The following is a 27,715-nucleotide window of genomic DNA, read 5'->3' on the forward strand; positions in this document are numbered from 1 at the left end:
GTATTAGCTAAATGGGCATCACATCTGTTCCTAGTGGAAACATGCACTGGCACATTTTTTGGAAAGCCGTTTGACAGTATAATTAAAAAGATGAAAAATATCCTTGTCTTACTTCACATCCTTTAACCAGGAATTTGAGATTTGTGCACAGGTTTGTTTATTGATTAAAATAACAAGATATTAGACAAAACCTAATTTGTGAACAATTGAGTAAATTCAGCATATTCATAAAATAGAATATCACACTGCCCTTAAAAATCTTGTTTTCGAAGGATACTGACTGATTTAAGAAAATGTTCATGATATATTTTACTATTTTTTTTTTTTTTTTTTTTTGCGGTATGCGGGCCTCTCACTGTTGTGGCCTCTCCCGTTGCGGAGCACAGGCTCCGGACGCGCAGGCTCAGCGGCCATGGCTCACGGGCCCAGCCGCTCCGCGGCATGTGGGATCCTCCCAGACCGGGGCACGAACCCGTGTCCCCTGCATCGGCAGGCGGACTCTCAACCACTGCGCCACCAGGGAAGCCCCCATGATATATTTTATAAAACAAAACAAGCAGAGTGTACATTAAGTACAATGGTAATTTTGAAGTAAATACATAAAAACGGGGAAGAGACGGGGCTGGTGTACTGCTCATGTGTTCCTCTTGGAAGGTCCCCCCTTTCCTGTTCACACTAGTGCATGTATGATCAGAGGGGCAGAAACGGGAACCAGTTACGCACGCACCACACGAGAACAGTCCGCTGTTCACGGGTTTGTAACAGGGCCTTCAGTCTTCAGTTCCTAGTAAAATTACTATCAAGTCCCTAAGGGAGAAAATACCTATTTTCTTTACCACCTGTAACATCCATAATCTGCACCACAAACTTCACAAAACAGAACTAAAGGCGCAAGTCCTTGGGGGAAACGCAGTGAGTCCAGGGCTCACTCTCCCCTCGTAACTTCTTTGAGATTAGAATGTGCTGCTCCCTGTCAGGGTGGGGGACTTATTTAAATGTTCCATTGTGATAATTTTTTGATACACAAAAGATTTATTCCAAATGTCTGGCGAATTTAATATTCATTTTTGACACTATCAGGATAATAGGATGACATCCTCCCAACACTCATTCTTATGAGCTTTATGAGTTTATAGAAGTCTTAGGACTAGACATCTATAAGGGCTTGTTTTCCTTAAGCCAACAAAAGGTGATCAAAGAACACGTCGGACACTCTGCAGTTTTTAACTCTTTTCTTTGTAAGTATTTTGGGCATCCCCTATGCTTGAGGTCCATAAAAAGGACCCTGCCATCTCCTTTCTTATCCTGAATAAACATTCACTTTTATATTTAAGGTTGTATTCTTTTTCTTACAGAAAGTCCTCATACTGTTTAAGCGTGAGGCCCACAGGACGATTCCTGGGCTTGTGGCCTCACTCAGTGTGCAGAGCAGAGGACAACCTGGGTGGGGGGGTGCTTGCCCCCGAAGATGATTAAATGACAGGTGTCCACGAACACCGGTCCGCAATGGTGGGCCTGAGAATGTCGCCAGTGGGACGCCCGAGGGGCAGCCGGGGGACACATTTCCAGGGCTTCGGCATGAGCCCCCCACCGACACCGGATGCACACGTACCAGGATTCCTGTCACCGCAAGGTTTTACCAGGGAAGATGTCCTCAAACAGTCACACGTTACAATCGCAAGTTTGAGACTGGATTTACTTGTAAAAAAGGAGTTGAACATGTGTCGCCATCATCACGTGATCCGCCAGCGAGGAAAACAGGTCAGGAACGCTCCCCTTTCTCAACGCTTCTGAGCGGCCTGCGGTGGGCAAACACAGGACCCGCCACTCTGAGCCTTCCGTGGGGGTCCTGCCTGGGAGGAGATGGCGCCCCTTCCCCACTGGCTGTCACCCAGGGCAGCTTCCTAGTCCCCAGCAAGTGTGTGGGACCGGGTGACGTGCAAGTCGTCTTCCAGCTCTAACTTTCCATAATCATACATGGCCCTGGAGCTGCACGCATAGCCCTCCTCAAGGAACACTGCGGGCCGGCCAGTGTTTCCAAACACTGAGACATAACTAGGCGACTGAAGCCTCCGCTTGCCTGGGCCAGGCCTGGTTTATGTCTGTTGTCCCGGAGTGACTATTAATAGCGCCCCTTTTTCTCTTGAGAGGCCAGGTTTGGCTGACCTTTTATACGATGACCCTATTTATAACTCAGTAGTGGGCCACGCAATCAATTTCCTAGGTAACAACCAATATTTAAAGAAGGTAGCACAGAAAATGTGGCTTTGTGAAATGTTTGTGTTGGGTCACGGTGTGAAATGCATTTCTAACTGTGGATTTTAATTAAAAAAAGTTGAAAGCCCCTTGGCTAGACCAGAGGTTCCTGATTCAGGAAACTTTCTGATTAGAACCTTGCCCGGCCCGACGCCTCACTCTTCGGCTGACGTGAAACACCCTGACGTGTTCTCTTCTGAACCTGCTGATGCCACGTGCATCACTGTCTGGGAAACAGTGGCTCCTCCCAGACCTTTTAGTAACGATTAACCTTCGCACGAAGGGCCGAGGGAATGCGAGTGAAACCACCATGGCTACCCAGCATCTGTCTAAGGACGGGTCCCCCTGGAACAGAAGGCACAGCCCCTGTCTCCGGGGTATGTAGGTCTTGTTGGGTAAATAAGACCAACACAGACCCCGAAAAATGCTGACCCGCGTCTCTTACTCTGAACTCAGAGCAAGTGGCTGAGGCATGAGCAGGGGCACCTAGTAGCTGAAGAGCAGCACGGATGGGCGGGTGGCCTGGAGGAGACGTGCCAAGTGCTGGGGACCCGGGCGACGTCGCGGGCCGGTGCGGCAGGGTCGTCTGGGCTCCCCGTGGAGACATTAGTCACGGGTGATGCTCACTCTGCTTCTCCCCGGCTCCCTGGCTTCCCAGGGCAGCACCTCAGCTCTGATTCCTCGGCCAGGTCTTTGGGCTCCTCCGAGAAGGCGCTGCAGGGGCCCACACACGCCATGTCCTGTGTGGCAGCAGGCAGAGGGCCGAGCGGGCAGCGTCTGCTTCACTCAGCAGAGCGCGCCGAGTGGAGTGGCCAGTCCGGGGCCTTTTCTCGTGGCGGCTTTGGAGCAGGGCTGCGGAAGGACCTCGGAGCCCCTGGACCAGCAGCCTTCGCCAGGGCCAAGGGACAGCCTCTGTCTCAGGTGCAAGGAGGTGCCTGTTCTCACCTGAAAAATGGAAGGCTGAGGCTTCTTTGTTTTAAAGCAGATGTTTTAGAGACCATCAGAAACGACAGCCTGTTTTCATGGGAATGTGGTCCAAAGCGCACGCAGTCATCAAAGCTACTCCCCAGACTCAGGCACCATCTCAGATCCAGGACGAGTGAGGCTCACTGTCACATATGCAACAATGTTATGAGTTGAATTTTTCTGCCTGAAAGTCGTTGGCAAATATCTTTTAAGACCCACTTATTCTGCTTAGGAGACTGTAATGATAACCTAATAGTGCTGGGTGCTTTGCAATTTACAAAATATAACACAAAAGTTAATTCATTCACTCCTCCCAACAGCCTGTGAAGCAGCAGACGGAGTCTTTTTGCCACGTTCCCCTTATACAGATGGGGGACCTGAGTCTGGGGGTGACAGGTCAGTTTAAGAACATGAGGCCACCACGGTGCAGGGCTGAGAGCCCACCCGCACCCCAGCGTCCCCTCCCTCGGAGGCCGCCCTCCCTGGGGAACGTTACTTGTCTCTTTCAGCTTTCTTCCTTTAAGAGGAATCGGTCGGTTCTGCATGTAAGCAGCGTGGACGCACCACTGCATCCTAACAATAAGTAGAACTCTGAAAGGACTGGAACATCAACCATCTCCTTGGGTCCACGAGGGAAGGGAGGACACAGGACAAACAGCTGCCCCAGGACAGTGGGGGACAGGTGGCAGCAGGAGCTGGGGGTTCCCAGAGCAGAGTCATGAGACTGACTGTTAAGCTGCAGGAATGAAGACACTGGTGTGGCTGAAAGGACAGACAAGCACATCAACGAACAGAACAGAGCAAAGAAACAGACTCATGTAAATAGTCACTGGTCTCTGACAAAGAAGCAAAGGGAATACAATGGGGCAAAGACAGTCTTTTCAACACATGTTGCTGGACCAACTGGATCCACATGCAAAAAATGAACCTAGACACAGACCTTACACGTTTACAAAAATTAACTCAAAATGGGTCATAGACCTGAATGTAAAGTGCAAAACTATGAAACTCCTAGAAGATAACATAGGAGAAAATCTAGATGACCTTGAGTTGATGATGCTTTTTAAAATACAGCACCGAAGGCACCACCATTCATGAGAGAAATCATTGATAAGGTGGACTTCAATAAAGTTAAAAAATTCTGCCCTGTGAAAGAAATGCAGAGGATGAGAAGACAAGCCACAGACTGGGAGAAAATATCTGCAAAAGGTACATCTGATAAGGATTGTTATTCAAAACATACAAAGAGGGATTCCCTGGTGGCGCAGTGGTTGAGAGTCCGCCTGCCAATGCAGGGGACACGGGTTCGTGCCCTGGTCCGGGAAGATTCCACATGCCGTGGAGCAGCTGGGCCTGTGAGCCATGGCCGCTGAGCCTGCACGTCCAGAGCCTGTGCTCCACAGCAGCAGAGGCCACAACAGTGAGAGGCCCGTGTACCGCAAAAAAACCCCAAAAACATACAAAGAACTCTTAACACTCAACAATAAGAAAACAAACAACCCAATTTAAAATGGGCCAAAAACGTTAACAGGCACCTCGCCACAGAACAGACCGGATGGCAAACAGGCAAACGAAAAGGTGCTCCACACCAAAGCACAGTCCGCGGTATCATCAGGCTGGTCTAACGCAACCAAGAGCAAAATCCACAGCGAATGGGCGTGAGGACTCTGGGGCTTGTGGTGTAAGTGCCATCCACTGATGAGGCTGTGGGCTAGTTTCCCTCAACCATAAAAGGATGATGAAAACCAGCGCATTACCTCATGGGCTTGTCGGGGGATTAAACGAGCTAATCCCAGTAAAGAGCTTGTAAACACTCTTAGTAAATGCCCCTAAGTGACTCATGTGACTGGGTTTGATTTTACAATAAAAACCATTTTTATGACGAAAGAGGTCTTCAAGGCTATTAAGCCCAACGACCCGAGTCCTCCTGAGTCAAGCCTCCTTTGTACACAGTCTGCTTCGCAGAGGACCTGGGGTCCCCCACCCCTACGCTCGGCGTGGTTCCTGCCGCCCGCGCGGCCCTGACCAGCGCTGCGGTGGAGGGTGAGGGGACGGGTGGACGCAAGGACAGGCGGACGGGCAGGGCTCCTGCTGACGGCGGCGCCCCCTTCAGTCTGTGGGCGTCAGAGGCACTGCAGGAACCCAAAGGGGAGACGCAAGCACGCTGGCTTTGCGCTGGGGCCTCCTCCAGTCTCGCTGCAGCCCTCAGGGCCGTCTGAGGAAGCGGACCGACCCCAGGGGGGCGCTGGGCTCTCAGGTCAGAGGGCGCTGGACAGCACTGCCCCGGGCGGAAGCGACCAGGCACCCGGCACAGCCAGTCTGGGTGACACACAGGTGACATTGCTCTCCTTGTCCCCGAGATCGCCTCTCTCCTGAGGACGAGCGGAGATGTCGGGAAGGTGTCTGATGCTTCGTGGAGGGGCAGGAGGGGGGGCGTCCGGATGCTCATCGTGACTGACGCCCACCTGCCACAGGGCTGATTTCCCATGGAAGCTGCACTGCTGTGTAGCTGGGAGCAGGGCACCTGGCAGCTCTGGCCGTGGGCCCGGCGGTGACATCTCAGAGGAGGTGGCGCTGGGGATGCGGGGCTGGAGCTGTCGGCACAGTCGCCAGGGCTGCGTGACCGGCTGGCAAAGAGCCCCTCTTTTCAGTCGCTACGGGGAGCACTCCTTTGCTGGTGTGAACGTGTTAGAGGAAAATGGATTTTCTTTTAAAAATCCAAATACGACGTTTCTGAGGCAAAGAAACCTCCAGATATTCTGGAGCAGTTTCTCCCACTGAGACCTACTTACAGCACAGAGTTTATGATAAAGAAAAGGCGACGACAGAGGGACTGGGAGACTTTGTTTTGCTACCAAGCGTCCTCACCTTTGGCAGATAACGCGCATCTGATTCTAGAAACATCAGACAAACCCCTCCGAGAGCCTGTGACGTCTGTGAGGTCGAGGCCGATGTTCTCCAAACACGACACATGAAAGAGCAAGGCTGAGGGGTGGGAAGAGGCTGGGTCACGTGCGCCACTGCCGCCTGTGCTGGCAGACATGCCCTGAGAACCGTCCTGGGACCCAGACGGCGGGTTAGATGGCAGCTGTGTAAAACTCGAAAGCTCCCAGGTCTGGTACCGGTGCTGAGGCTACGTCACAGCACACGCCCCTTTAGGAAGGACGGCCTCGCCGTTCACGAGCTGAGGAGGTGCATGTGTGCAGCTCGGGCGCCATGTCCGCGTTCACGCCCGCCGCGCACCCGCGCACTGATCGCGGAGGCCGCAGGGCGCCCCGGCCAGTCGGCTCCCCTGCACCAACCCGGCTACTACATCGCTTCAAAACAGGTTTCAGGAAACGCACGACAGAGGGAAGTTTCCTCGCTGTCCTGTCAGGGTCCCTGGTGGGAAGCAAATGTCACTGAGAAATGATTTGTCAAACAGCATAAATTTAAGTGATTTGGGGGGACCTAAAATTTGATTTTATTTGAACACAAGAGTTAAGTATTTGCTGATTTTTGAGAAAGTAGAAAATATAGGCAAACTGTTAAAGGGAACCTGCAGTAACGAGGCCACTGGTTGTCCTTCATCAGCACGTTTCCTGGCTTGCGGCCTCTCCAGGCCCATGTCCAGCCGCTCGAATTCCTCAAATCACACCCATGTGACAGGTAGTGTCAACCTGACAATTGGTAGGTGAACCTTTCCAAAACTCTGTCTTCTTTTTTTCTAGGTCTTTAACAGAGATTGCGAGTACCCAGTAAAGCAAATATTGCTAATTGCCATATTTTCTTCAATTATCTCTTAGGACCACAAACTTTTAGTCCTGAACTTGTACGTCACATGGAGAAACTGACCGGATCGCCCAGTGAATGTCCTGGTTGCCCCCAACCTGCCCCAGAAACGGTGCCTTCCCTCCCGTCCCCACCTCGAGCGCCTGGCTGGGATGGCCGGTGCGCCCAGCTTTGCCGACTGCCAGCTGCCTGGGCCTCAAATGTCTGTTTCCCCCAGGCAAGGCTGTCATGTACAAGCCCAATGAAGAGGGGGTCATCAGGGAGATCGGACCCTCCCTCAGAGACCTGTTCCTGGCTGAGACCAGTGCTGTGCCGGGGCCCCAGCCCCGAGTCCTGCCTGATGCCCCAGGGCTGTGGACATGGCTGGCCCCCTTGGCTGTCTTACAGAAACGGCCTGGTGTCCGCAGTGGGGTGCGCTCCTGGCTCGGCCCCTCACCCCTGCAAGGCTGGGGCTGCCTGCCTCGCAGGCACCCTGCATCTCCTTCCCCGAAGGCGGGTTGTTTCTCTGGACTTCCCTGGACACCTGCATTGCTTCCTACGCGCTCCTGAGCTGCTTCTCCATTATTCGACCCTAATTTCTGTGCCCTCCTCTCCTTTCTTGTAGGAGAACCTCCCGGAGCCAGGCACCTACCCCGCTTCTGCAGATGTCCTGGCTAACCTCCTCTCCCTCGCCCTGGTTCTCCTTTGGCCTTGGAAAGACTCAGTCCTCTATCGGGCAAGTGTTAAGCATCACGCTTACAGGTTCAGGTGAAACTGGCCAGTAATCGCGTCTGTCTCGCGAATCTTCTGATCACGCTTCTGCCGGCGGTCAGATCTCTGCCTGGACCGTCAGCGGGCGGCGTGGTATGTGGTGCTGGTTACGGCTGCCGCCCAGTCCCACTGGCACCGCTTCCCCCGTCCTGAACCCCCAGGTCCTGCCCTGCCTGCCTCGCTGCTGCTGACCCAACCCGCCCCTGTCTTCAGTCACTGTGGGGAGCGCTCCTTTGTTGGTGCGGACGGGTCAGAGGAAAATGGATTTTCGCCATCGTTCGACGAGTGGTCCACGCGGGAGTGTGGCCCTCACGTGCCCCTGAAAGCCACGGCGAAGCTCCTTCCTGCCCTTTGATGCAGAATGAAGCGAAGCCACCGCCCTTGGTGCTTGTTCGGAAGCGGAACGCAATCGGCCACCGTAACGGAAGCGAGTGTGAGGCCCTCCTGCACCTCCAGGTGCTCCAGTCCTGGCCTCCACCTCCCACAGGCTGCTCAGCATGTCCCCACCCGACCGTCCTCTGACATGGGTACGTCAGGGGTCCTGCAGGGCCTGGGAGTGAGAGCTCGAGGGCGCCTGACATGGAAGGACTGAGCACGCCAGGGATGGGGACCCTTGGGGAGGTGACGTTAGCGGTCAGTGGCAAAGAGTTACTGCAATGGTCCGAAAGCTGAGAAGAGACTGCAAAACTATTTTTAGGAAAATATGGCAGAACCTGGAGGAAATGTGTCCACTCGGCACGGGAATATGGCAGAACGTGGAAGAGATGTGTCCACTCGGCACGGGAATATGGCAGAACGTGGAAGAGATGTGTCCACTCGGCACGGGAATATGGCAGAACGTGGAAGAGATGTGTGCACTCGGAGCATGGGAAGGCTGAAATGCCAAACAGTTCTCTTGGCTAAATTTAGCAGAAGTGCTCTTTATTTAAGAACGATAGTAGCAAATATATAATGCAGGAGACGTATGGACCGCTTTGCCTGGTGTGTCCGCCCAGCACAGGGTGCCTGCATGTCACTGACGCTGCTGTTCTTCGGCAGGGCGGCGCGGCAGCAGGGCGGGCGCAGAATCCTATGTGGTGACTGGGTCGCGGGTGGTGGCCATGGAGTGGGGACAGCCCTGGGGTCCTTCTGGATTCATCTGGGAGACCCCCAATAACGGAAAAGGAGGCCACCCTGGGCCCACGAGGCTTGTCACGGGTGCTCATTTCTAGCACTTTTCATGTTTTGCCAACTCTCAGCATCCTGGGAGGTCAGAGAGACGGGAACGCTGGGCAGCGGGTGGGACACTGAGGCAGGGAGGCTGGCCAGGGAGTGCTCTGACCAGAAGCCTCCAGACAGCCGTCGGTGGAGGAAGGAGGTCAGGATACCAGGGTCCACCCGACGGGCCGCAGTAGGAGCCACCGGGTCAGGAGAGTCCCCGGGTCTGGGGCATGATGGGTCAGGGGGCCTGGGGGGTCAGGTGACCAGGCAGACGGCACCAGGTGGAACGACCGCCCACCTGAGGCTGAGACCTTGATGCCAGGAAAGCCTCTTCGGCTCGGGAGACCCGTAGGCTCCCATGATAAGGGTGGGGGCAGCGAGAGGGGCTCGTGGTCTCTGGCTGGCCTGCTCTCCCTGCAGGCTTCAGCAGGCTGGGACAAGGCAAAAGGGGGAGAGGAGCTGCCGGTGTGGCCCCCGTGGGTCTGGGGTTGGCAGGGGGTCCTGAGAGCCCCTTAATGGGATGAAACCCTTTATCCAAGGATTGAAAGAAAAAAGGCCTAAGACGAAGATGCGCACACCTGAGGCAGGTTTTGCTGGGAGAGCGACACAGACTGGGGAGACATTGCTTTATGGAAAGCGGGATGTGGTGACGGGGCGCCCCGAGCCGAGCCTGGCTGGCGTCAGGGTTTCACTGCACCAGGACACGCAGGCCTGGGCCACCGCCACCCCCCCTCCACGACTCTGCGGGCTCCCATGGTCCAAACGAGGAGCAGCTTCGCAATCACAGCTCCCGCGTCGTCCAAGGGTCCTCTGGGGTCTTCAAACTCTTTTTTCCTTCACGGGACTCCCATTCCCAACTGCTTTGTCTCTCAGTTCCCTCACTGTATGCGGCTTTTGTGGAAGCTGATTTTTCCCCTTGAATTTAATTAATTTTGAAACCAACAAAGGTTGCACACACAGCGCCCAGGGCAGAGTTTGGCTGCACGAGCACAGGAAATCCAATTAAAATCGTAAAACTGTGAAGAAAGAGAGTGGCTGATGAGATGAAGAGTGACATGGAAGCAGGAGGCCCCGTGGATCGAGGGGCCGCTCCCTCCCTCCCCCCGGGGAAGACCATCCCGGCCTCACTCTGGGCAGCTCAGCGAGCTGCGGTTTTCATCTTCCAAGCGACTCCTTAAGCAACCGAGAATTCGAAGCGTGAGAGCAGTGGAAGCTGCAACCAGGAAGACAATGATTCATCTTGGTCTTGTGCCATTATTCTCCTCACCTTCGCACGTTAAAATATTTTGAGTTTCTAATCCATTGGCAGAGAATATGCATTCGTGATAACTGCAGAATCTCTGAAATGTTTAATTGAGAAGAAGAATAGCTCTTGGCACTGGACAGAAAAGCATTAGGAGACCACAGGTGCTCTGTCCTCGTGGGCTCTGAGCTGACATGGTTCCCACGACGATGTCCTTTACAACCACCTTGGGCTCTCTGTAACCCAAGGACAGAGTCCGAACGTTACGGTTCCGGGGAATGTTTACTTGTGGAACAAGTACAGGCTCTGAATAAATGCTGCTGGCGAGGCCTCAGGACGCTGTGTTCTTCGCCCTGACGTGTGTCCTGAGGCCCCGGAGTTACGAACGCTGGGCTGGCTGCCGAGGTAGAAGGGAGACGTGGGTGATGGAAGGCGGCTGCTGGGGCCCCACCCCACCCACCCCTACAGAAGTCTGGACACTCTCCAGCTGCTGCCCCCGTCCTGCAGGGCCACCTGGGACGTGACAGGGTCTCGGCCACCGTGGGGCTGTCATCACCCCTGGTCAGAGTTCAGGGTCTTCAGAACAGGGCCTGGGACGCTTTTCTCTACGGAAACAGCCCTGAAACTGGGGTTAAATTCTACACGAGTTAAGGTCTTATTCTTAGACACCAATAGGACGGCTTCCGGGTTTGGACACATTTAAGTAGCTGAACAGCAGTTTGCTACGAGTCTGGAACCTGAGATCCCCTCACTGTCCAATGAAAATGTGCTTGGACCCTGATTCCACGAGTGGCCTCTGACCTGGCTGTGCACCCGGCCACCGGCAAGCACGTGGGCAGTGGCATTTACGCCCATCCTCCAGGGAGCGGGGTGGGGGCGGGGAACGGCTGACGGCGGAAGAGGCTAAACGCTGCCCAAGCCTCGGGCCCAGCGTTGGGGGGCTTCACCATTTGTGCTGCTGTCATGGGGGCCCCGCGAGACCTGCCCCTTGGCCACGCCCATGGGGAAAGGCTGGGCCTTCTCTGTGGGATCCTGTAGAACAAAAGGGGTTCGTGCAGAATGCCCCAGGGGCACAAGTCCACGGGCGGGGGGGGGCACAATGGCTGGGAAGGGTCAGCACAGCCCTGGCCTGGCTGCCCGCCTAGGTGTGTCCCAGGCCCATTGCTGTTGCTTCCACCTGTGTAGGGAGAGCAGGGGGCCCGGGAGCGGCCCCTGAGGAGGGGGTCAAAGAGGCTGGCTCTCGTCAGAATGGCGGGGCCCTTGGCCACATCACATCATTTCTCTAAACCTCAGTTTCTCCATCTGTAAAGTGGGTTGTCACCCAGACTAAATGAGATGAGGGGTGGGCAAATGCGGGGGCATCGGTCAACAAGCACAAACCTGCAGTGATAAGATGAATAGGTTCTGTGTCTCACCAAAAGCAAACGGAGGGGCTTCCCTGGTAGCATAGTGGTTAAGGATCCGCCTGCCAATGTAGGGGACACGGGTTCAAGCCCTGGTCCTGGAAGATCCCACATGCTGCGGAGCAACTAAGCCTGTGCGCCACAACTACTGAAGACCTCGCACAGAGCCCATGCTCCGCAACAAGAGAAGCCACCGCCATGAGGAGCCCGCGCGCCGCAGTGAAGAGTAGCCCCCGTTTGCCGCAGCTAGCAAAAGCCCGTGCGCAGCAACAAAGACCCAACGCAGCCAAAAATAAATAAATAAAATTTATATATATATATATATATATATATATATATATATATAAAAGCAAAGGGAATCTGTGAGGCGATGGACTGGGGAATCATCTCATATTGTATACATGTGAGAACATCACATCGTGTACGTTAAATATATACCACGTCCATCAGTAAGAAGCACATGATGCAGGGCTCAGAGCTGCACCACCATGATTACCCTCGCTGACCACCGGTGACAGGTCACTTGTCATCCAGTTAGAGGGATACCAGCTAAAATACAATGAACTTCCTTTCCTAGGGTTTACTAATTTGGTAGGAAAAGAACCGGCTTTAAATTGTAACTCTTAGTGAGGAGAGCAAAGAAAGCCCCTCTGTTACCCAGGAGAAGTGATGGGACAGCCACATCCCTAAGGGCCTCACTTGGGGGCAGGACCCAGGGGCAGCGGAGGTGAGGTGGCATGGGCGGGGGGCAGGAGATGGGCCTCGGCGGCACAGACACGGTCTGCCCGCACCGTGTGGGCTCAGGCGTCGGGGGCAGGCACTCCCCAGGGCCTCACACCCGTCGTCAGGGAGCACGTCTGAAACAGCCCGGCTCCCGGCTCCCAAGGCCCTTCCCCATCCACACGGGGTCACAGGGCGAGCGATGGGCTTCAAGGGGAGACACTGAGCTGGCTTCCCGGTGGCAAACAAAACAGACCCCCCACGGGGCACGGCCGGGTGCGGGTGCCGGGCTGAGGGTGCCCACCGCTTAAAGGACTGCGTTCCCGGAGAAAGGCTCTCCTCACACTATGCCTGCCCCACGCCGAGTCTCCACCACGGCCCGAGAGAGGCAGCAGCGGCCAGCCGAGCCTGGGCAGCCCAACCAGCAACGCGGGCTCTAAGTCTGCAGAGCTGCTCCAAGTGTGGTTCCATCCCCGCTGCCGGCTCAGGGCTAAGAGAACAACCGCGTGGCTTCTCGACAGCCACGGGTGGCAACACCCTAAAGGGAACAAGGAAACCCTCATGGCAGAAGGGACACTGGCTAAGCTCAGTTCGGCAGGTAGAGCCACTCTCGGTGTCACCTTCCAGATATACCACAGCAGGTGGAGAAAACCAGCCCTTCCCAGCTCCAGGACTACGGCACCAGCACATAATTCCAAAGGCTGGGTGGCTGAACTGAAACCAGGGACCTCACTGGCAGGATTTGGCCAGAAGTGAAAGAACACCTGAGTTAGGCTTGGAGCAGCAAATGGTCGCAGTTTACCAGGCACCTCGGAAAAACGACCAGAAAGGGAGGCCCGCGCAGCCCTTACCTTGCTCTCATCTTCGGGGTCATTGTAGCCGCACGCGTCCATGAAATCCGGGAACGTCTCTGACCACCCGTCCCTGGTGCAGTTCTTGCTTATGTTTCCTGGAAGGTAAAGGCTAGGTGTCTGATCTGCACGTCAGGACTGGCCTGGTGGCCAGGGCCCCCGCCTGCACCTACGCTGGCTTGAGAGGCTCCCTCTCCCTCGGGGCCGGCTAGGGGCCCAGGCCTGAACCCGGGGCAGCTGCTCAGGGTGCGTCCCCCTCTTTGGCATCCTCGCCCACGAAGCCTGGGCAGTGGCCCCTGCATCCCCGGGGCCTCGGCGGCTGGAGGGAGCGGATTCGGCGCCAAAGCACAGGCGCGGTGTCCGGGGCAATTATGATGGGACAGAGGTGCCGGTGTGTTCTACTCACTACGGAGCGGGGTGCAAGCGAACAGGCTGTTCCGTCCACTGAGAGGCATCGTGGGCAGACCCTGGCCGTTCTGCCCTGCTCTGCCCTGCGCTTTCCTGCTCCCCTGGGCCAGTCCTCACCTCGCGGCCCCGAGGCACAGTGACCAGAGCAGCCAGGGCAGGCACCACTGGCCGCTGTGGCTGCAGGAAAGGCCGTGGACGTCAGGTTCACGTGGCATGAAATAGACAGCTTTGACTTTACAGCCCCACTGTTTGCTCCTAGGAACCTAACGTGCACGTCAGACTCAGCAATGCAGGGTCCCCTGCACAGGAAGAGGCGTCTTTAGCAGATGACACACAGGGTGGTGAGGGAAAGGGGATGGACCTGCTGGGTGGGCTTCGGGAGCTCGGACCCAGGCTGGCGCGGTGACTTTGGCCCTGCTGTCTCTGCTTCCTGCTGGGACCACAGGCCCAGGGCTTTCAGAATAGCAAACGTTTCCTCACACCATCGCTTTTTATTTGCACACTTGGTGGCATCACAGTTCCCATTTTATAGATGGAAAAGTGAGGCTCTGAGGGTCAGTAACAACTGAGTTTTGTGCTTAAAAACCCCTCATTTCTTCTACCCCAGGGCAGCGCCGCGGTTCACCTGCTCTGACTGATGAATCAGGTGGGACCAAGAGTGCGGTGCGTCCGCCCTGGGGAGGAGATAAGCGTAAGCCACTCTGCTCCCCGTGGGGAGAGAGGCCGGGGGAGTCCAGACCCCAGCCCGCTGGAGAGGAAGTGGGTTGGGTCGGTTTCAGCAAAGCCCCTGGAAAAGAGCACCTGGGCTCTCCCGGCCCAGCCTCACTCCAACACCGCCATCCCCTGGGTCCTCCGATTCCAGACCCGAAACCTCCTGCTCCAGCTCCCGGGGGGCCTGCGGGCAGCTCGGGCACAGGGACTGCAGTGCAGTGGGCCAGACAGAGACCTGAAAGGGGCAAGGTTGCTGAGGTCTGGCTCCCCTGCCCCACGTTACAGAAGGGAGACCGAGGCCCACAGAAGGGAATGACCTGCCCGTCAGAGTCGGGAACAAGAAAGGACAAGAACAACAGTGGTGTCGGCAGCGTAGGGCTCACCGGCTCCTCCCGGCTCTTCCGTATTTAATTCACGCAATCCTGACAGCTACATGAGGAGGCCCTTTGATGATCCCATTTTACAGGTGAGAAACCTGAGGCTTAAAGAAGCTGGGTCACCCGCCCAAAGCTACCAGATTACAAGCGAGGCGCCCGTTTCAGACCTGGGCAGTCAGCTCCTCACCTGCACAGCACACCTGCTACCTACCTGCTCCTGGGACCTGTACCCTAAGCTCTGTGGAAGGGCAAGGAGTGCTGAGCTAGCCATTCCTCACTTATAATATGGCAAACACTAAAGAGGACGTTTAGATAAACCTCATCCTACGAAGTCAAGATTCGCCCGCAGGGTTGTCATCTTCCTGGCTTCACACTCCTCAGTGAAACCTTGGGCAAAAGTGGAAGGTGGGCTTCCAGGAAATGCCTGAGATGGTGAAGAGAGGGGCTGGGGAGGTGATGGAGGGGTCAGGGAGGTGAGATGAGAGAGGGGCAGGGAGGTGAGGGACGGGTCACGGATGTGAGAGAGGCATCGGGGGAGAGAGATGGACAAAGGGGTGAGAGCGGGGCCAAGGAGCTCAGGGAGAAGGGTGTGGGAGGTGAGGGAGAGGGGGCGGGGGGTGAGGGCAGGCAAGTGAGGGGAAGCTCCGGGAGAGGGTAAGGGGAGGTGAGAGAGGGACCTGAGAACAAAAGTGGGGCACAGCTTAGGACTCAGAAGTCTGGTCACCTGTTGTGAGGACCCCGCAATCTCCATGCCTCTCCCCACCGTGGCCCCAATTTAGCTGCAGTGTAGGGGCCTCAGCACAGTGGTGTAGGTAGCCCCACCCCAGCTCCCTAAAGCTGATTGCACACTCCTGTCCTCAGTCCTTAAGTGCATGCTTGAGTGTGACTGTCCTGAAAAGGCCACAGTCACACGTCTGGCCCTGAGCATGGCCACCTGGGCTCAGGCCCTGTCAGGAGGGTCCTGGCTTGGGCCGAGGCGGGAGTGATGGGCAGGCTCCAGGTTGCGGCCGGTCCACCGGATGTGCTCCCATTGCGGGCCATTTCAGCTCTGAGTCAGGGGCGGGCCAGGGCCCTCGCAGCCCTCTGGGGACTGGCCAGGTGGCTTCTGGAGAAGACGGGGAGCAGAACTCAGAACTGGGCTGCCTGGCCGAGGGCACGGGCTCCTGGCTGTGTCGTTGTTGGACGCAGAGCATAGGCGCCTTCTCCCCAGCTGAGAGAACACTGATACTTGACGGCATCCATGATGCCCTAAGGTTCCAGTTCGTCAGAATAAACCTCCGAGTCCTGGAACCTGGCCCTCTGCCACCTGATGGTTTGATACTGTCCCTTGCAAAGACCTGCTCTGGGAACTGTGCCCAGTCCCCCAGCTCTCCCCTCCCACAGAAGTAGAGTCTCCCACCCGCCTGTTCACATCCCCTTTCCTAGCCCGGCTCAGGGGGACCTCACGTGGGCCCCAGGGCTCACCCGCATGGGGACAGCAGAGCAACGTGCTGGTTGCCATGACAACACGCACTGATGTGTAGAGACACCCCCCAATTTCCCACTTACAACTTTTTATAAAAAACGGGTCTATTTCTCGAACATCTGGGTTTCCTGGGCCTGTGTGCAGAGCAAGCCCCGGAAGGAGGGGGCGGCCCATCTCGGTCAGCACCTTCTGAGGCTGGAAGCTCCGCGACTGCAGGTGTTCAGGTGACAGGGGGCCGGGTCAAGGGTGGGGCTGAGAACCCAGAGAGTCGGTCCAGGAAAGGAGAGGATTCCCGTGAAGCAGAAAGTGCGTTCCCGGCCGAGAAGGGACACCCTGGAGGATGCTCTCTGGGGGTTACGGGTGCCCAAGTGCGGCAGGTGTTTCTATTCTCTCCCTGCCTGGTGCCGCGGCCCCTCGTCTGCGCTGGGCGCCTGTGTGTCTGGCTCCTGCCCAGGGTCTCCTGTCCACCCCACCGTGTGTGCTGTAGGGTGGACGACCTGGCAGGAAGCCTTCTGTGCTCCCAGTCTCTAAGGCCAGCTCAGCACAGCTGCTCCCTGACTCACTGGGCCAAAGAAACTGACGCCCTGCTTCTTGTGCCTCCATGGAGAAGCCGGCCCCTCGTATGCCCCCCACCCACCCCCGCACAGCTCAGAAACAACACAGACGACAGTACCTGGTTTGCTATAAAAGTTGCTGAACAGTTTTGGACAGGGCACCGTGACAGTCTCGCCGACATCCGCGGGGAGCCAGCACGTGATGTTGTCCCAGACGCCGCTGCAGGCTGGAGGGGAGACGGGGGTGAGCAGGGCCCTCTGCCCAGCACAAGGGCAGCACCCTCAGGCCACGTGTGGGGTGCCCAGGGTGGTGGGACCGGATCTGCTCAGAAGCTTTTCAAATAGAAAGCCTGTTAATTAGGTAATTATCTTGCAAATTATTTTTCTGTGAAACTCGCACCACGATATTATTGAGAATATACTTGGCATGGGTTCATTGCAATCAGCTTTGGAGGAATAAGCAGATCTGCGGTAGAATGTTTCTGAGGAACCCAGCATGCACTGCACACTTTCGAATTGTAGTAGAATCATTACTTTTTCCTGCTGAAGTGCTTCCCGCCCACCCCCCATGTGATAAAATGGGCAACACTGAGTATTGTGTAAGTCTTGGAGGTTAGAGTCCCCTAGATGCACATATACTTGTGCGTTTATGGATTCTGACTTCAAGGACAATTTGCAGATTTAAATATTTGAAAAGATTTAGTGGATTTCAGCAGTCAAGACGACATATTAGCGGTGAAATCTTAGGCTACCCTCGTGGAGTTATCAAAACTTAATTTGCATTATGTTATAGCTTAGAACACTTTTCAGATCTCTTATTTGGTTTAATAACCACCCCACGACAGTAATTCATACCAACACTGTATTAATCATCTCACTGACAAAGAGCACTGAGGTTTGAATGGTCCAGGGGCCTCTCAACATTAAACAGACAGTAAGTGAATCCACGTTTGAACCCAGGAAATTTTTATCACAAGTCCAAGGTGTTTCTACTGTATTTTGTGACCTCTAAACTTTTATACTTCATTTAAACTTCAGTATTGGAGGAGCAGGGTGCTAGCCTCAATTAAAACAAAGAAAGAAACAACAGTTCTGCTCTCTGACACGCCACCCACACCTGTACGATAACTGCGCAAACACATCAATGGAGTTATGCATTTTTGGTTTGACCACGGGAATGTTTTACTTCTAAGAACAGAGGTAATGAAAAGTTGGCTACAAACCAAGTTTTGCAAAAAAAAAGATGAAAATAGGGACTTCCCCGGTGGTCCAGTGGTTAAGACTCCGCACTTCCACTGCAGGGGGATTGGGTTCGTTTCCTGGTTGGGGAACTAAGATCCTGCATGCCGCGCTGTGCGGCTAAAAACACAAACAAAAAAACCATGAAAATACTTTCTAAAGGCTTTTTAAAATAAAATGAAAATACATTCATCCTAAAAACTGAATTACCTACCGAAGATTGAGTACATAAATTCATACTATATTAACATTCTTACATATTTAAAGAAAACGTTGCTTTTTGAAAAACTACTTAGGACACATCATCAAGGACAAAGACATCACTAGAAACACACCTCCGGCCGGTGGGCAGTGCAGCCTGCAGACCTGGGAGTGTACGGATGAGCAGGGTGGTAAGGAGGGATGTGCCTACGCGATGAGGGCAAGAGACAGACAACTGGGGACATACGAGCTTCTCGCTCCATTTCCCAAGTCTCATGAAAATGGCAGTTGAGAAATTTGAAATGGCAGTTCCTAGAGATGTCATAAAACTGAAGACAGACAGCATGTATGTGTGTTAAAGATTCAGGTGGAGCAAAGGGGGCGGCAGCCCAGCCCGCAGGAGGTGAGCAATGGCGGTGCCCTTAAAGGGCACAGGGGACCTACGTTTGGGAGAATCACATCGAGTTTGAATTCTGAACTCTGAGAACTCCAGAATTCCCTGCCCTGCTGGGTGTTTCTGGAAGCTCTGCTGGAGGAGCACCAGGGAGCCCCGGACCAACCAGGCCGCCTGGCACGGGACGGAGGGCACAGGAGTGGCTCTGAGAACAGCACTTGGTGACCACCCTGTGTACTAGATCATCGCGAGAGTGTCTTGCCATTGTTCTGGTACAAAGTTTGATGCCAATTATTGATAGAGAGGTGGAAAACTAACTTATAGTTCCAGGAATAACATAGAGCTACACCGGAAAGGAGCCTGGGACTGTTACAGGGTCAACTGTGGTCATAATAACGTAAACCACAACCGTGAAGGGACTCGGCGGGCGGGGCGGGGGGGGGGCGCAGCTTGGAGAAAGGGGAGAGAGCTGCCAGGCAGGGGCGACTCCCAGCAGAGTTCAGCTGGACCCAGGACAAACTGGGGAGAAGAGGCTTGTTTGAAAAGTGCTGAATAGTCCAGACTGCATGAGAAAAAGTGGCGTGGGTGAGGCAAGCAGGGTCTGTGTGAGAATTTATTTTTGTTACACTCTTGTAGCAACCTAGATATGTGAGATGGTGATAATAAAATCAAGGCTCAGTCTGAAAAGAGGAAAATTTTGTTCACATCAATAGACTGAAAAGTTACTTGACGAAATTCAGCAGCCATTGCTAATTTTTAAAAGCTCTAAATAGAATAACGAAATACTGAGACTGCCTTAACGTAGCAAAGGCCATTTGTTAAAAGAAGTAGCTATTATTAGAAACGGTTAAGCACAGTGTACAGCCCAAACCAGGACCCTACTGGGCACTTGCGGTCACCATCATGCTTCAACGATACATTAGCGCTTTAGCTAAAACAATAGATAAAATGAACTGAACAGATTCGCTAAAATAAAGAAGAGAAAAAACCCTAGAACTGCACTTTGCAACGTGGTTACCACATGTGGCCGTTTAAGCCTAAATCGACTGAAATTAAATGCAATTGAAAATTCAGCTCCTCAGCTGCAGTGGCCACGCTTCTAATGCTCAGTAGCCACATGTGGCTGGTGGCTCTCATCTCACAGCTCAGACACACATTTCCATCATCCCAGGACAGCGTCACCCTCGAGCTGTAGCTAAAATGAGCAAAAAATAAAACTAAAAAGCCACTCTTACAAACTATCAAGAAACAAAGCAAAGAGAGAAAATAACAAACCCATCATTACTGTACATAAACTATTGCTGGGGGTAAATTAGCCCAAACAGATGCAACTTTCGTCAGGTCATGGTTTTTCAGCTAAAAATGGCCGTATAAATTACCTGAAATATTTTATGAATAAATTATAAACAAGAATGAGAATTTTTTGGTAAAAATTTATTTATCACTTATCACACAAGTCTTCTCCGTCTTTCAAAACCCAAACCAAGGAGGAGGAGGTCTCTTATCCAAAGTGGGGGCCAGTGGCTTGGGGAACTGAAAAGCGCGGTAGGTGCTCAAAACCTTAAGTGTCTTCCATTGATTGAAACACAAAGTGTGTCTCTATCACTTCAACACAGACACAGCCAAAGCCTTTCCTTTGCGCGTGGGCTTATTGACTGGGCTCCTCTTTGCTCTTCTTGTGTAAATCATACTCTGGCCTGTCCTCAGTGATTTCCAACTTCAGAGCACTGGAAGTGGGCTGACGTAGGCTCCTGCAAAGCTAGGTTTCCAGACTCAGTCCTAGCCGTCATGCTCACCTCCAACCCTACGGCTGCTTAGCAACTCAATTTCTCAGTTTTTCCGAAGCACACAAATTGATTTTCCCAGAAACAAGTGCTTTTTTTTGTACTCCTCACCTTCCATACTGTTTAATTTAGCACCTGGGTGAGTAACAGACCCGGGAGGCACTGACACGTTGTACACTTGGCAAAGTGTCCCAGAAGCTGCAGAGAGGAGGTGGCGGAGGAGCCCCGACCAGGGCCTGACCGAGGTGCCTCCGTGAACCAACCGCCAGGCTTCGCAGGAAAGAGTGCACAGGAGCCCAGCATAAACCGGCGGGGGTGGCTTCCTAAGTTCCTCCTGGGAAGGCAGCTTAGTCCCCTGAAAGGAACATTCTAGATCAAGAGGTCCAGAAAAACTTGTCTTACGCACGGTGCAGCCTCCAGAAATTTCTTAAACTTCACGGCAACTTGAACGGAACATACTCGGGACATGGATGAGTTGTGCTCAGGAAAGGCTGCTATTAGAACACGTGCCTGTGTTCTGGAACTCAGAGGAGACAGCTGCAGTTCACCTGGCCCGAAGCAGTCTTTTTTTTTTTTTTTTTTTTTTTTGCGGTACGTGGGCCTCTCACTGTTGTGGCCTCTCCCGTTGCAGAGCACAGGCTCCAGACGCGCAGGCTCAGCGGCCATGGCGCATGGGCCTAGCCACTCCACGGCATGTGGGATCCTCCCGGACCGGGGCACGAACCCGTGTCCCCTGCATCGGCAGGCGAACTCCCAACCACTGCACCACCAGGGAAGCCCCTGAAGCAGTCTTATGAAGGGGGAGGAACCGACCACCATGGAAAAGAAACTTGTACCCGAAAAACCAACTCTCTCTCCAAAATATCCCCGGCAAGTCATACTCTCACAGATGATGGTACACGTGTTGTTTTGAGTCCCGGGTTTATTTTCTCATTATTTCAATGATATAAACAGCAATTCGTTTTCAAGAAAATCAGGTGAGTCACTACTTAGGTGTTACACTTCGTCTAGGGCAGAGTTTTACAAACACTATGTTTCCTGCTCATGGGTTTGCAGAGCAAGGTTGGGGCCAGAACCCGTCTCGCTGTCACTGCCCTCTCCCTGGAAGACCACTGTCCCCACTGGCCCTCTGTGACCTCCTGGGACCTGGGGAGATGTGCTCCTACCACTCCAGTCTTCCACGTTCAAGGTGTTTTATGATGAAAGCCCTGGACACAAAGCCAGAGGCATGAACCGAGTCCAGGTGCGCAAGCAGACTAAGACGGCTCTGAGCACTCGTCCAGCGAATGCAGGGCTAATGTCTCAGGCGAGGCTGTGACCACGACTGACGTGGTCTCCCGCCCTCTCTGGGTGAGGCTCCTGGGGCATCCCCAGCAGTGGCTGTGCTCCGATCTGTCCACATTTTTACCAAGAGAGAAATCCAGTCCCCTACCAACACCGACGCACAAAGAGAGACAGCACAGCAGTGGGACAGTGGAGGTACCCAGGCAGGCTTGACTCTCGACGGTGGCCACAGTGTGATGGAGGTGCTTCCCACCGCGACCAGGAGCTCCAGGGAGGGGTCTCCGCTCCTGCGGCCCGGCCTGTGAGGAGAGGGTGGGCGGACCAGCACCTGGGCATCCAGGGGCGGGAGGCCTCGTGCCCTGGGTCACCTTGCTCAAGACGGAGCGCAGGGGAGGTGCCGCAGGAGCAGGCGTGGGCAAAGGAAAAGGAGAAAGAAAACTGTTTCTGGCACTAACGTGTGAGGCCAGGCGACAGCTAACATTACCAATAACACCTTCCATTCAAAAGTTTAGTTTAAATTTGAAGTCATAAGTGGCAAAGCTTCTTCCAGAATCAGAAGCTGCAGGGAAGCCCAGGAAGTGCTCTTGGGCTCCGAGGCCAGAGCCGTGCTGGTCACTGGATCCCCAGCCCGCAGACAGCAGGTACTGACCTGGTCTACCCGTCCTCCTCTGGGATGGGCTGGTGGGACCTCATCACCGGGTGGGTAAACACCCCTCAAGCCGCAGCTCCTGGGGTGGGGGTCTCACAGTTCCACTTCCTCTGCCCCTGGTGATGAAGCCGGAGCCCCAGGGAAGCCCAGTCCAGTCCCGTCAGAGGACTTTCAACTGCTGGTTGTGGTGGACACAGCACTGGACACCGTTTACTTGTTTCCAGGCGCTTCTGTGCATCAGCCACGCCTGTGTCGGTGAACAGGTGAGAACAGGCGCAGCGAGATGGGAAGAAGGGCCCATCACCTCCTCTCCTGTCTCCTGGCTCTGACCCCGGTGGGCAGGCGGCCGAGCGCGGGTGTCAGTGTGAAGACGACACAAGGGGAGACGGCGAGGGACACTGAAGAGTGGCTGCTGCTTGACGGCAGGAAGAGCCACGCAGAGGCCTCAGCTTGGGGTCAGCTCAGCTCGACTGGCCTCCCCCGCCGTGATGAGCACACCCTCCAGGCCAAGTCCCTTCATTACAGAGATCTTCATTTGCTTTTTGTCGTTTTAACCTTTGCTCGAGAGAAAGCAGAGAAACGGCGCTTCTTGCTCCCCGGTCACTCCTTGTATAGAATCTGCCGTGGCCAGAACGACGCGGTCTCCAAGGCTCACCTGACAGGCAGCACCTCGTGTGCCCCGTGGACGACCCCGTCAGAGGGCAGGTCAGTGCCCCTCAGCCCAGGCTGGTGATGGGGCAGCCAAGCGGCAGTGGAGGGTGTGCCCGGGTCCTTCCTACACGCCCCCGGGGCCTGCTGTTAGTATCCACACCCAGGGTTCTGGTTTGATTCCCCCGGACAGCACTTCTCAGTGTTTAAGATTCTTGGAGGTTCCAGCGTGTACCCAGGGCTGAGACCCACAGTCCTGGGGTGCAGGCGCTGGACGGGACCTCAAGGATTACGAGTGCGGGTGCTGACGGGGCCCCAGAGCAGCAGCCCCGGCGACTTGTTAGAAAGTTCCCGTGCCCCACCCCAGGCCATTGCGCCAGAGACCCAGGCTGACCCCCGTCCCTGCAGTGGTGCTGAACTGCTCAGGGGCTCATGGCAGCCACGCCCTACCTGGCACGGGAAGGAGGGTGGGCTCGGAGCCCACAGCTCGCCAGGCCACAGCCCCAACCTCGCTAAGCCTGGCTTCCTCCCGTGCAGGGCGGGTGAGTGCTGGTGAGCCAACCGGGCGGCTCCTCAGGGGCCTGCTTGGCACAGGGAGGCCTGTCTGGCCGGCGAGGTGACTCCGGGTCTCACGCCGCCGCCGAAGGGCCGGGCGTCCCTGGACGCTCCACCCGACGGCCCCCAGCACCTCCACAGACCCAGAAGGCAGTGCTGATGACCAGTGCATCCCGCGAGCCCACTGAGGAAAGCACTGCTCTTGGGACGGGCAGTGACAGCAGCAGCGGGGCCGGGTCCCGCCCTCATGAGCTCATTTCATCCCCCAAACTCACAGGCCCGGTGTGTCCCCAAGTCTCATCGCACAGACGAGTAAACGAGGCATTGAACGGAGCTTGGCTGAGCTGCCGGAGGCTCCCCAGCCCTGCCCACAGCGCCTCTGTGCTGTGGGCCGGGCTGGGTGGGGCACAGACACACAGCGGGGGCCCAGCCCAGCCAGGCCGCTTTCGCCCTTGGCCGTTCCTGGCAGCACTGAGCCCGGCCTGGGGGTGGGCAGCATGGAACGTCGCCGACCCACCTGCACCTCCTGGGTGGAGTGTGGCCCCAAGGGGCCCCTGACCCTGGAGCCCCTGGTGAGGGCTGCTCTCCCTGCTGTGGGGTCCGAGAGCGCACTGCTGGGCCGAGGACGCAGAGGCCACGAGCCGGCTGGGCGGTGCCTCGGGGGCAGGGGCTGTTGTCAGGGCTGCTCTTGTTTCCTGTGCTTCCGTCTGCACTGATTCAGGCCACACTAACTGCTGGACATCTCTGAACAGGAAGAAAGCACTTTAAGAAGCAATGTCACGTTTCCTCAGTCCATCTGTCATCCTCCTCGTGAGCCCCTTAAGTGAGTGCCGGGGCTCTGCCTGGTGAACAAGGACTTTGGGGCAGAGGGCCAGCTGGGGGTCATTCAAAAGACCACAGAGGGGCTTCCCTGGCGGCTCAGTGGTTAAGAATCCGCCTGCCAGTGCAGGGGACGTGGGTTCGAGCCCTTGTCTGGGAAGATCCCACATGCCACAGAGCAACTAAGCCCATGCGCCACAACTACTGAGCCTGCGCGCCTAGAGCCTGCGTACCACAACGAAGGGTAGCCCCCACTCACCGCAACTAGAGAAAGCCCGTGCACAGCAACAAAGACCCAACGCAGCCAAAAATAAAAAATAAAATAAAATAAATTAAAAAAAAAAAAAAGGACCGCAGAACTTCAGAGTTGGGAAGGACCTTCTGGCTCTCGGCGAACACGCTGCTTCACAGCGGGGGTCCACACCTAAAGAGGCTCAATGACCCCCCAAGGTCTTGAGACCCATTACATGCACATCAGAGCCTTCGCCACATCCTGTTACACCAGCCTCTGTCCACTAAGAACTTCTCAGTACCTAAGGGAACAATACGAACCCCTCACTGAGACACCCTTAAAATTCGACAGACTCTTCCAGGCGTGCAATCTTAAATTACGAAAGCAGCACACGCCCTGGACCGTGCAATCACACAGCACGTCAGTCCAGGCACGAGGAGGTGTGGCCCGTGCTGCGACCCGTGTGCAGCCTGCAGCGGCGGGTGAACCCGCTCATGTTTATGGACTACCTGGAGAGACGTCTGTGCTGCAGGTGGAGCTGGGCCCTTCCCACTGGCTCAGGGCACAGTCTCTGTCCTGCAGGAAACTCAGGTTAGGCCCCTCGTGTTTCTGATCACTCTGGTCTAAGGCACAGCCTGGTCTGCTTAGTTAACATGCCTTCTCCACCTGACTTATTTCAGGCTAGTGGGAGTGGAGGGCAGACTGGGTTCGGATCTGCTGGTGGTGGTTTTCGGGGCTCCAGGGGGCTTGGAGGCACTCAGGGGTCTTGGCACAGGTGCTCGTGGTGGAAGCCAGCACCTCCTCTCCCATGGACCAGGGGCCGCCTCCCCCCAGCTGTGGCCCCTGACCCCTCTTGGCCCTCGCCCTGGTGGCTGTCCTCCTGAGTAGAGGACAACTAGAGACCCAGTGGACCTCTCTGCCCAGCTGCACCAAGACGGCTGCCAGCCACCTCTCATCCCTGTGTCCCCCAGCAACATGAAAGTCCTTTCACCGGTGGGGGACCTCCCTCCCCTCCACAGGAGAGCAGACATCACAGAGCATTCCAAGGACTCTCCCCAAAGAAACCCTCTCCCCAAACAGTCCTGCCCCCGCCCCCTTTGCCTTCCATGCTGAGAGTGTTGGGGAAACACCCCCTCCTAGCGGCCTCCTCCTGGCCCCTCATGGGCGTCTGGCTCCTGCCCCTACAGGGCCCGATGACATCCTATACACCTGCCCATACACCACATACACAGAGACGTCACGTACGTTCTTCTCACAAACACAGGCTATCCTATATGCTGGAGTATTCCTTGCTTTCTCACTTAACAATATACATCTCGTATTTTTCATGTCATTTGTGACGTGTGCCATCTTTTTTAATGGCTACATGTTCCAACACCCACTTCACTTGTGCTGTGAATAGCAGTGATGAAATAATTGTCTGATCAGAATTCTAGTTATTAAGTACTTAATAGATGCCCCCGAGGTGCTTGGACTTTTCCCCCACTCTTTCAAAAGGGACTGTAGTCCTTCCCCAAATGATGAGGAACAGCTCTTCTTTCAAGAGAACGCTAATTAATACATGTAAAGAATGGTTAGAATTTTAAAAGCTGGCATTTTGGACCTTAAATACCGGCTGACCGAGCGTGAATCGTCCACAGGGCACGAAAGCCAGGAGGTGGGAAAGCCTGGGAAAGCCCAGCCGCCCCACAGACCACCTGCCAACTGCAAAGGGAAAGAAGAATTTCATTTTCAAGATCCTGGAGTCACTTTCAAGCGGTGACCAAACAGCATAATGGGATGTTGCGGGCCATAACGGGCACCAGAATGCTGGCATTCAGGCAGCCGCCTGCCTCTCCTCCCGTGAGGGGACCGTGCTGATCCAGGAGATTTCCATGGATCCTCTGAGCGCTAAAACTCTGCTTTAACAGTTCTAAAGAGAGGAATTCAAAAGGCCACAGAGGTGGCCCGGGGCGGCCCCGACCCTCTCACTTCTCCCAGGGCCGCGAGAGCAGCGCGGCCACGAGCAGCCATCCCCTTGGGGCTCCGGTCACTGTCAAATTTGTCCTATGCCCCACGGCCAAAATGGGGCTCTGTGCAACTTCTACTCTCAGCCCTGGTCCTGCGTTTGGATCCTTCAAAGGGCAGCTGCAGTCACGACCGGCAGAAATCTCGCCATATCCTCACCATCACCTTGCTTTGACTTTCTGCTGAGACCACCCCTCCAAATACTCCCATTCCTGGACACTCAAGTCCCTGTTCCCCAGTGGTCTGAGCTAGCCATACAGCACAAGAAGGGGGTCTGTTTCCTGACCTCAGGGTTGGCAGGGTCGAGATGTGGACGTTATCCCCGCAGCGGCGGCACAGGGAGCCCCGCTGTTCCACCTGCTGCATCCTGGCGTCTCAGCGCTCACCGCGGAAGCAGACATGATGCTGAGCGGGTCCAGACCCCCAGCCCTGCGGATGGTGACGCGATCGCTGCGAACCCTGCCCTGGACCTGGAAGCTCTGCAACACTGGCCCACATCCCCATCAGCCCCGCTCTCAGCTTTGGATTTGCTCTTTGGGCACCTTTGATGCTTCCTGTTCAGGGGTCCAATTACAAATATCCTGTTTCTCTGCGTCCTACAGAGTCCAGCTAATCTCTCCACTAACAGTGATGATCAACTCTACCAAATGGAGGAGTCTCTCTTTCTGTTGCTCTAAGGATGCATATCTACATCATTTATTCCTCAAATACATGTGGTGAGATAAGGAGAGCTACATCCATGCTGGGTACCGAGCCAAACGCCTTTCTAGTAATGCTGCAGTCAGGCATGATGACAGTACTTGCTAGTGGCAGAAGAGAGTGGAAAGGAGCCTTTTGAGGGGAAACGCCCCGAGTGACAACCCACCAGAACTAATCACAGCCTATGTCTGGGCTGCGCGCTTCTCAGAGACAGTCAGTGCAGGTGAAATCCGGCCACATGCTGGGAGGGGAGCTGCTGCAATCAGGACTCAAAAGCAACTTACAGAACAAGCTCAGGGCGTTTGATAACAAACCCCTGCCCGTGCAGACAGAGATGGAACAATTCATCTTCCAAACAGCAGGCTGTCCTTTCCTCATGACTCGGCACAGTGTTTGGACCAGCTGCAGCCATGCTCTCTTAAAACTTGCAGTGACGAGCATTCGTCTCTCCAACAAATGTTCCCCGAGCGCCCACTGGTCTGAGGCTGCCCGAGGTGCCTGATGGAGGCCCTGGGCCAGGAGGGCCTCA

The 27,715-nt window shown here is 55.0% G+C and overlaps 1 protein-coding gene across 1 annotated transcript in view; it reads right to left on the minus strand.

The window, feature by feature from the left end:
* The window catches only part of VIPR2 (vasoactive intestinal peptide receptor 2), a 67,938-nt gene that overhangs the window by 26,874 nt on the left and 13,349 nt on the right, over positions 1-27,715 (minus strand). The window contains exons 3-4 of the mRNA XM_067747615.1: positions 16,795-16,902; positions 13,161-13,258 (exon numbers count right to left, since the gene is read on the minus strand). Of these exons, the coding sequence (XP_067603716.1) occupies positions 13,161-13,258; positions 16,795-16,902 (206 nt within the window). The remainder of the gene's footprint in view (positions 1-13,160; positions 13,259-16,794; positions 16,903-27,715) is intronic.

The sequence above is a fragment of the Pseudorca crassidens genome, chromosome 8 (genome assembly GCF_039906515.1).
Source record: "Pseudorca crassidens isolate mPseCra1 chromosome 8, mPseCra1.hap1, whole genome shotgun sequence".
Taxonomy (NCBI): Eukaryota; Metazoa; Chordata; class Mammalia; order Artiodactyla; family Delphinidae; genus Pseudorca; species Pseudorca crassidens.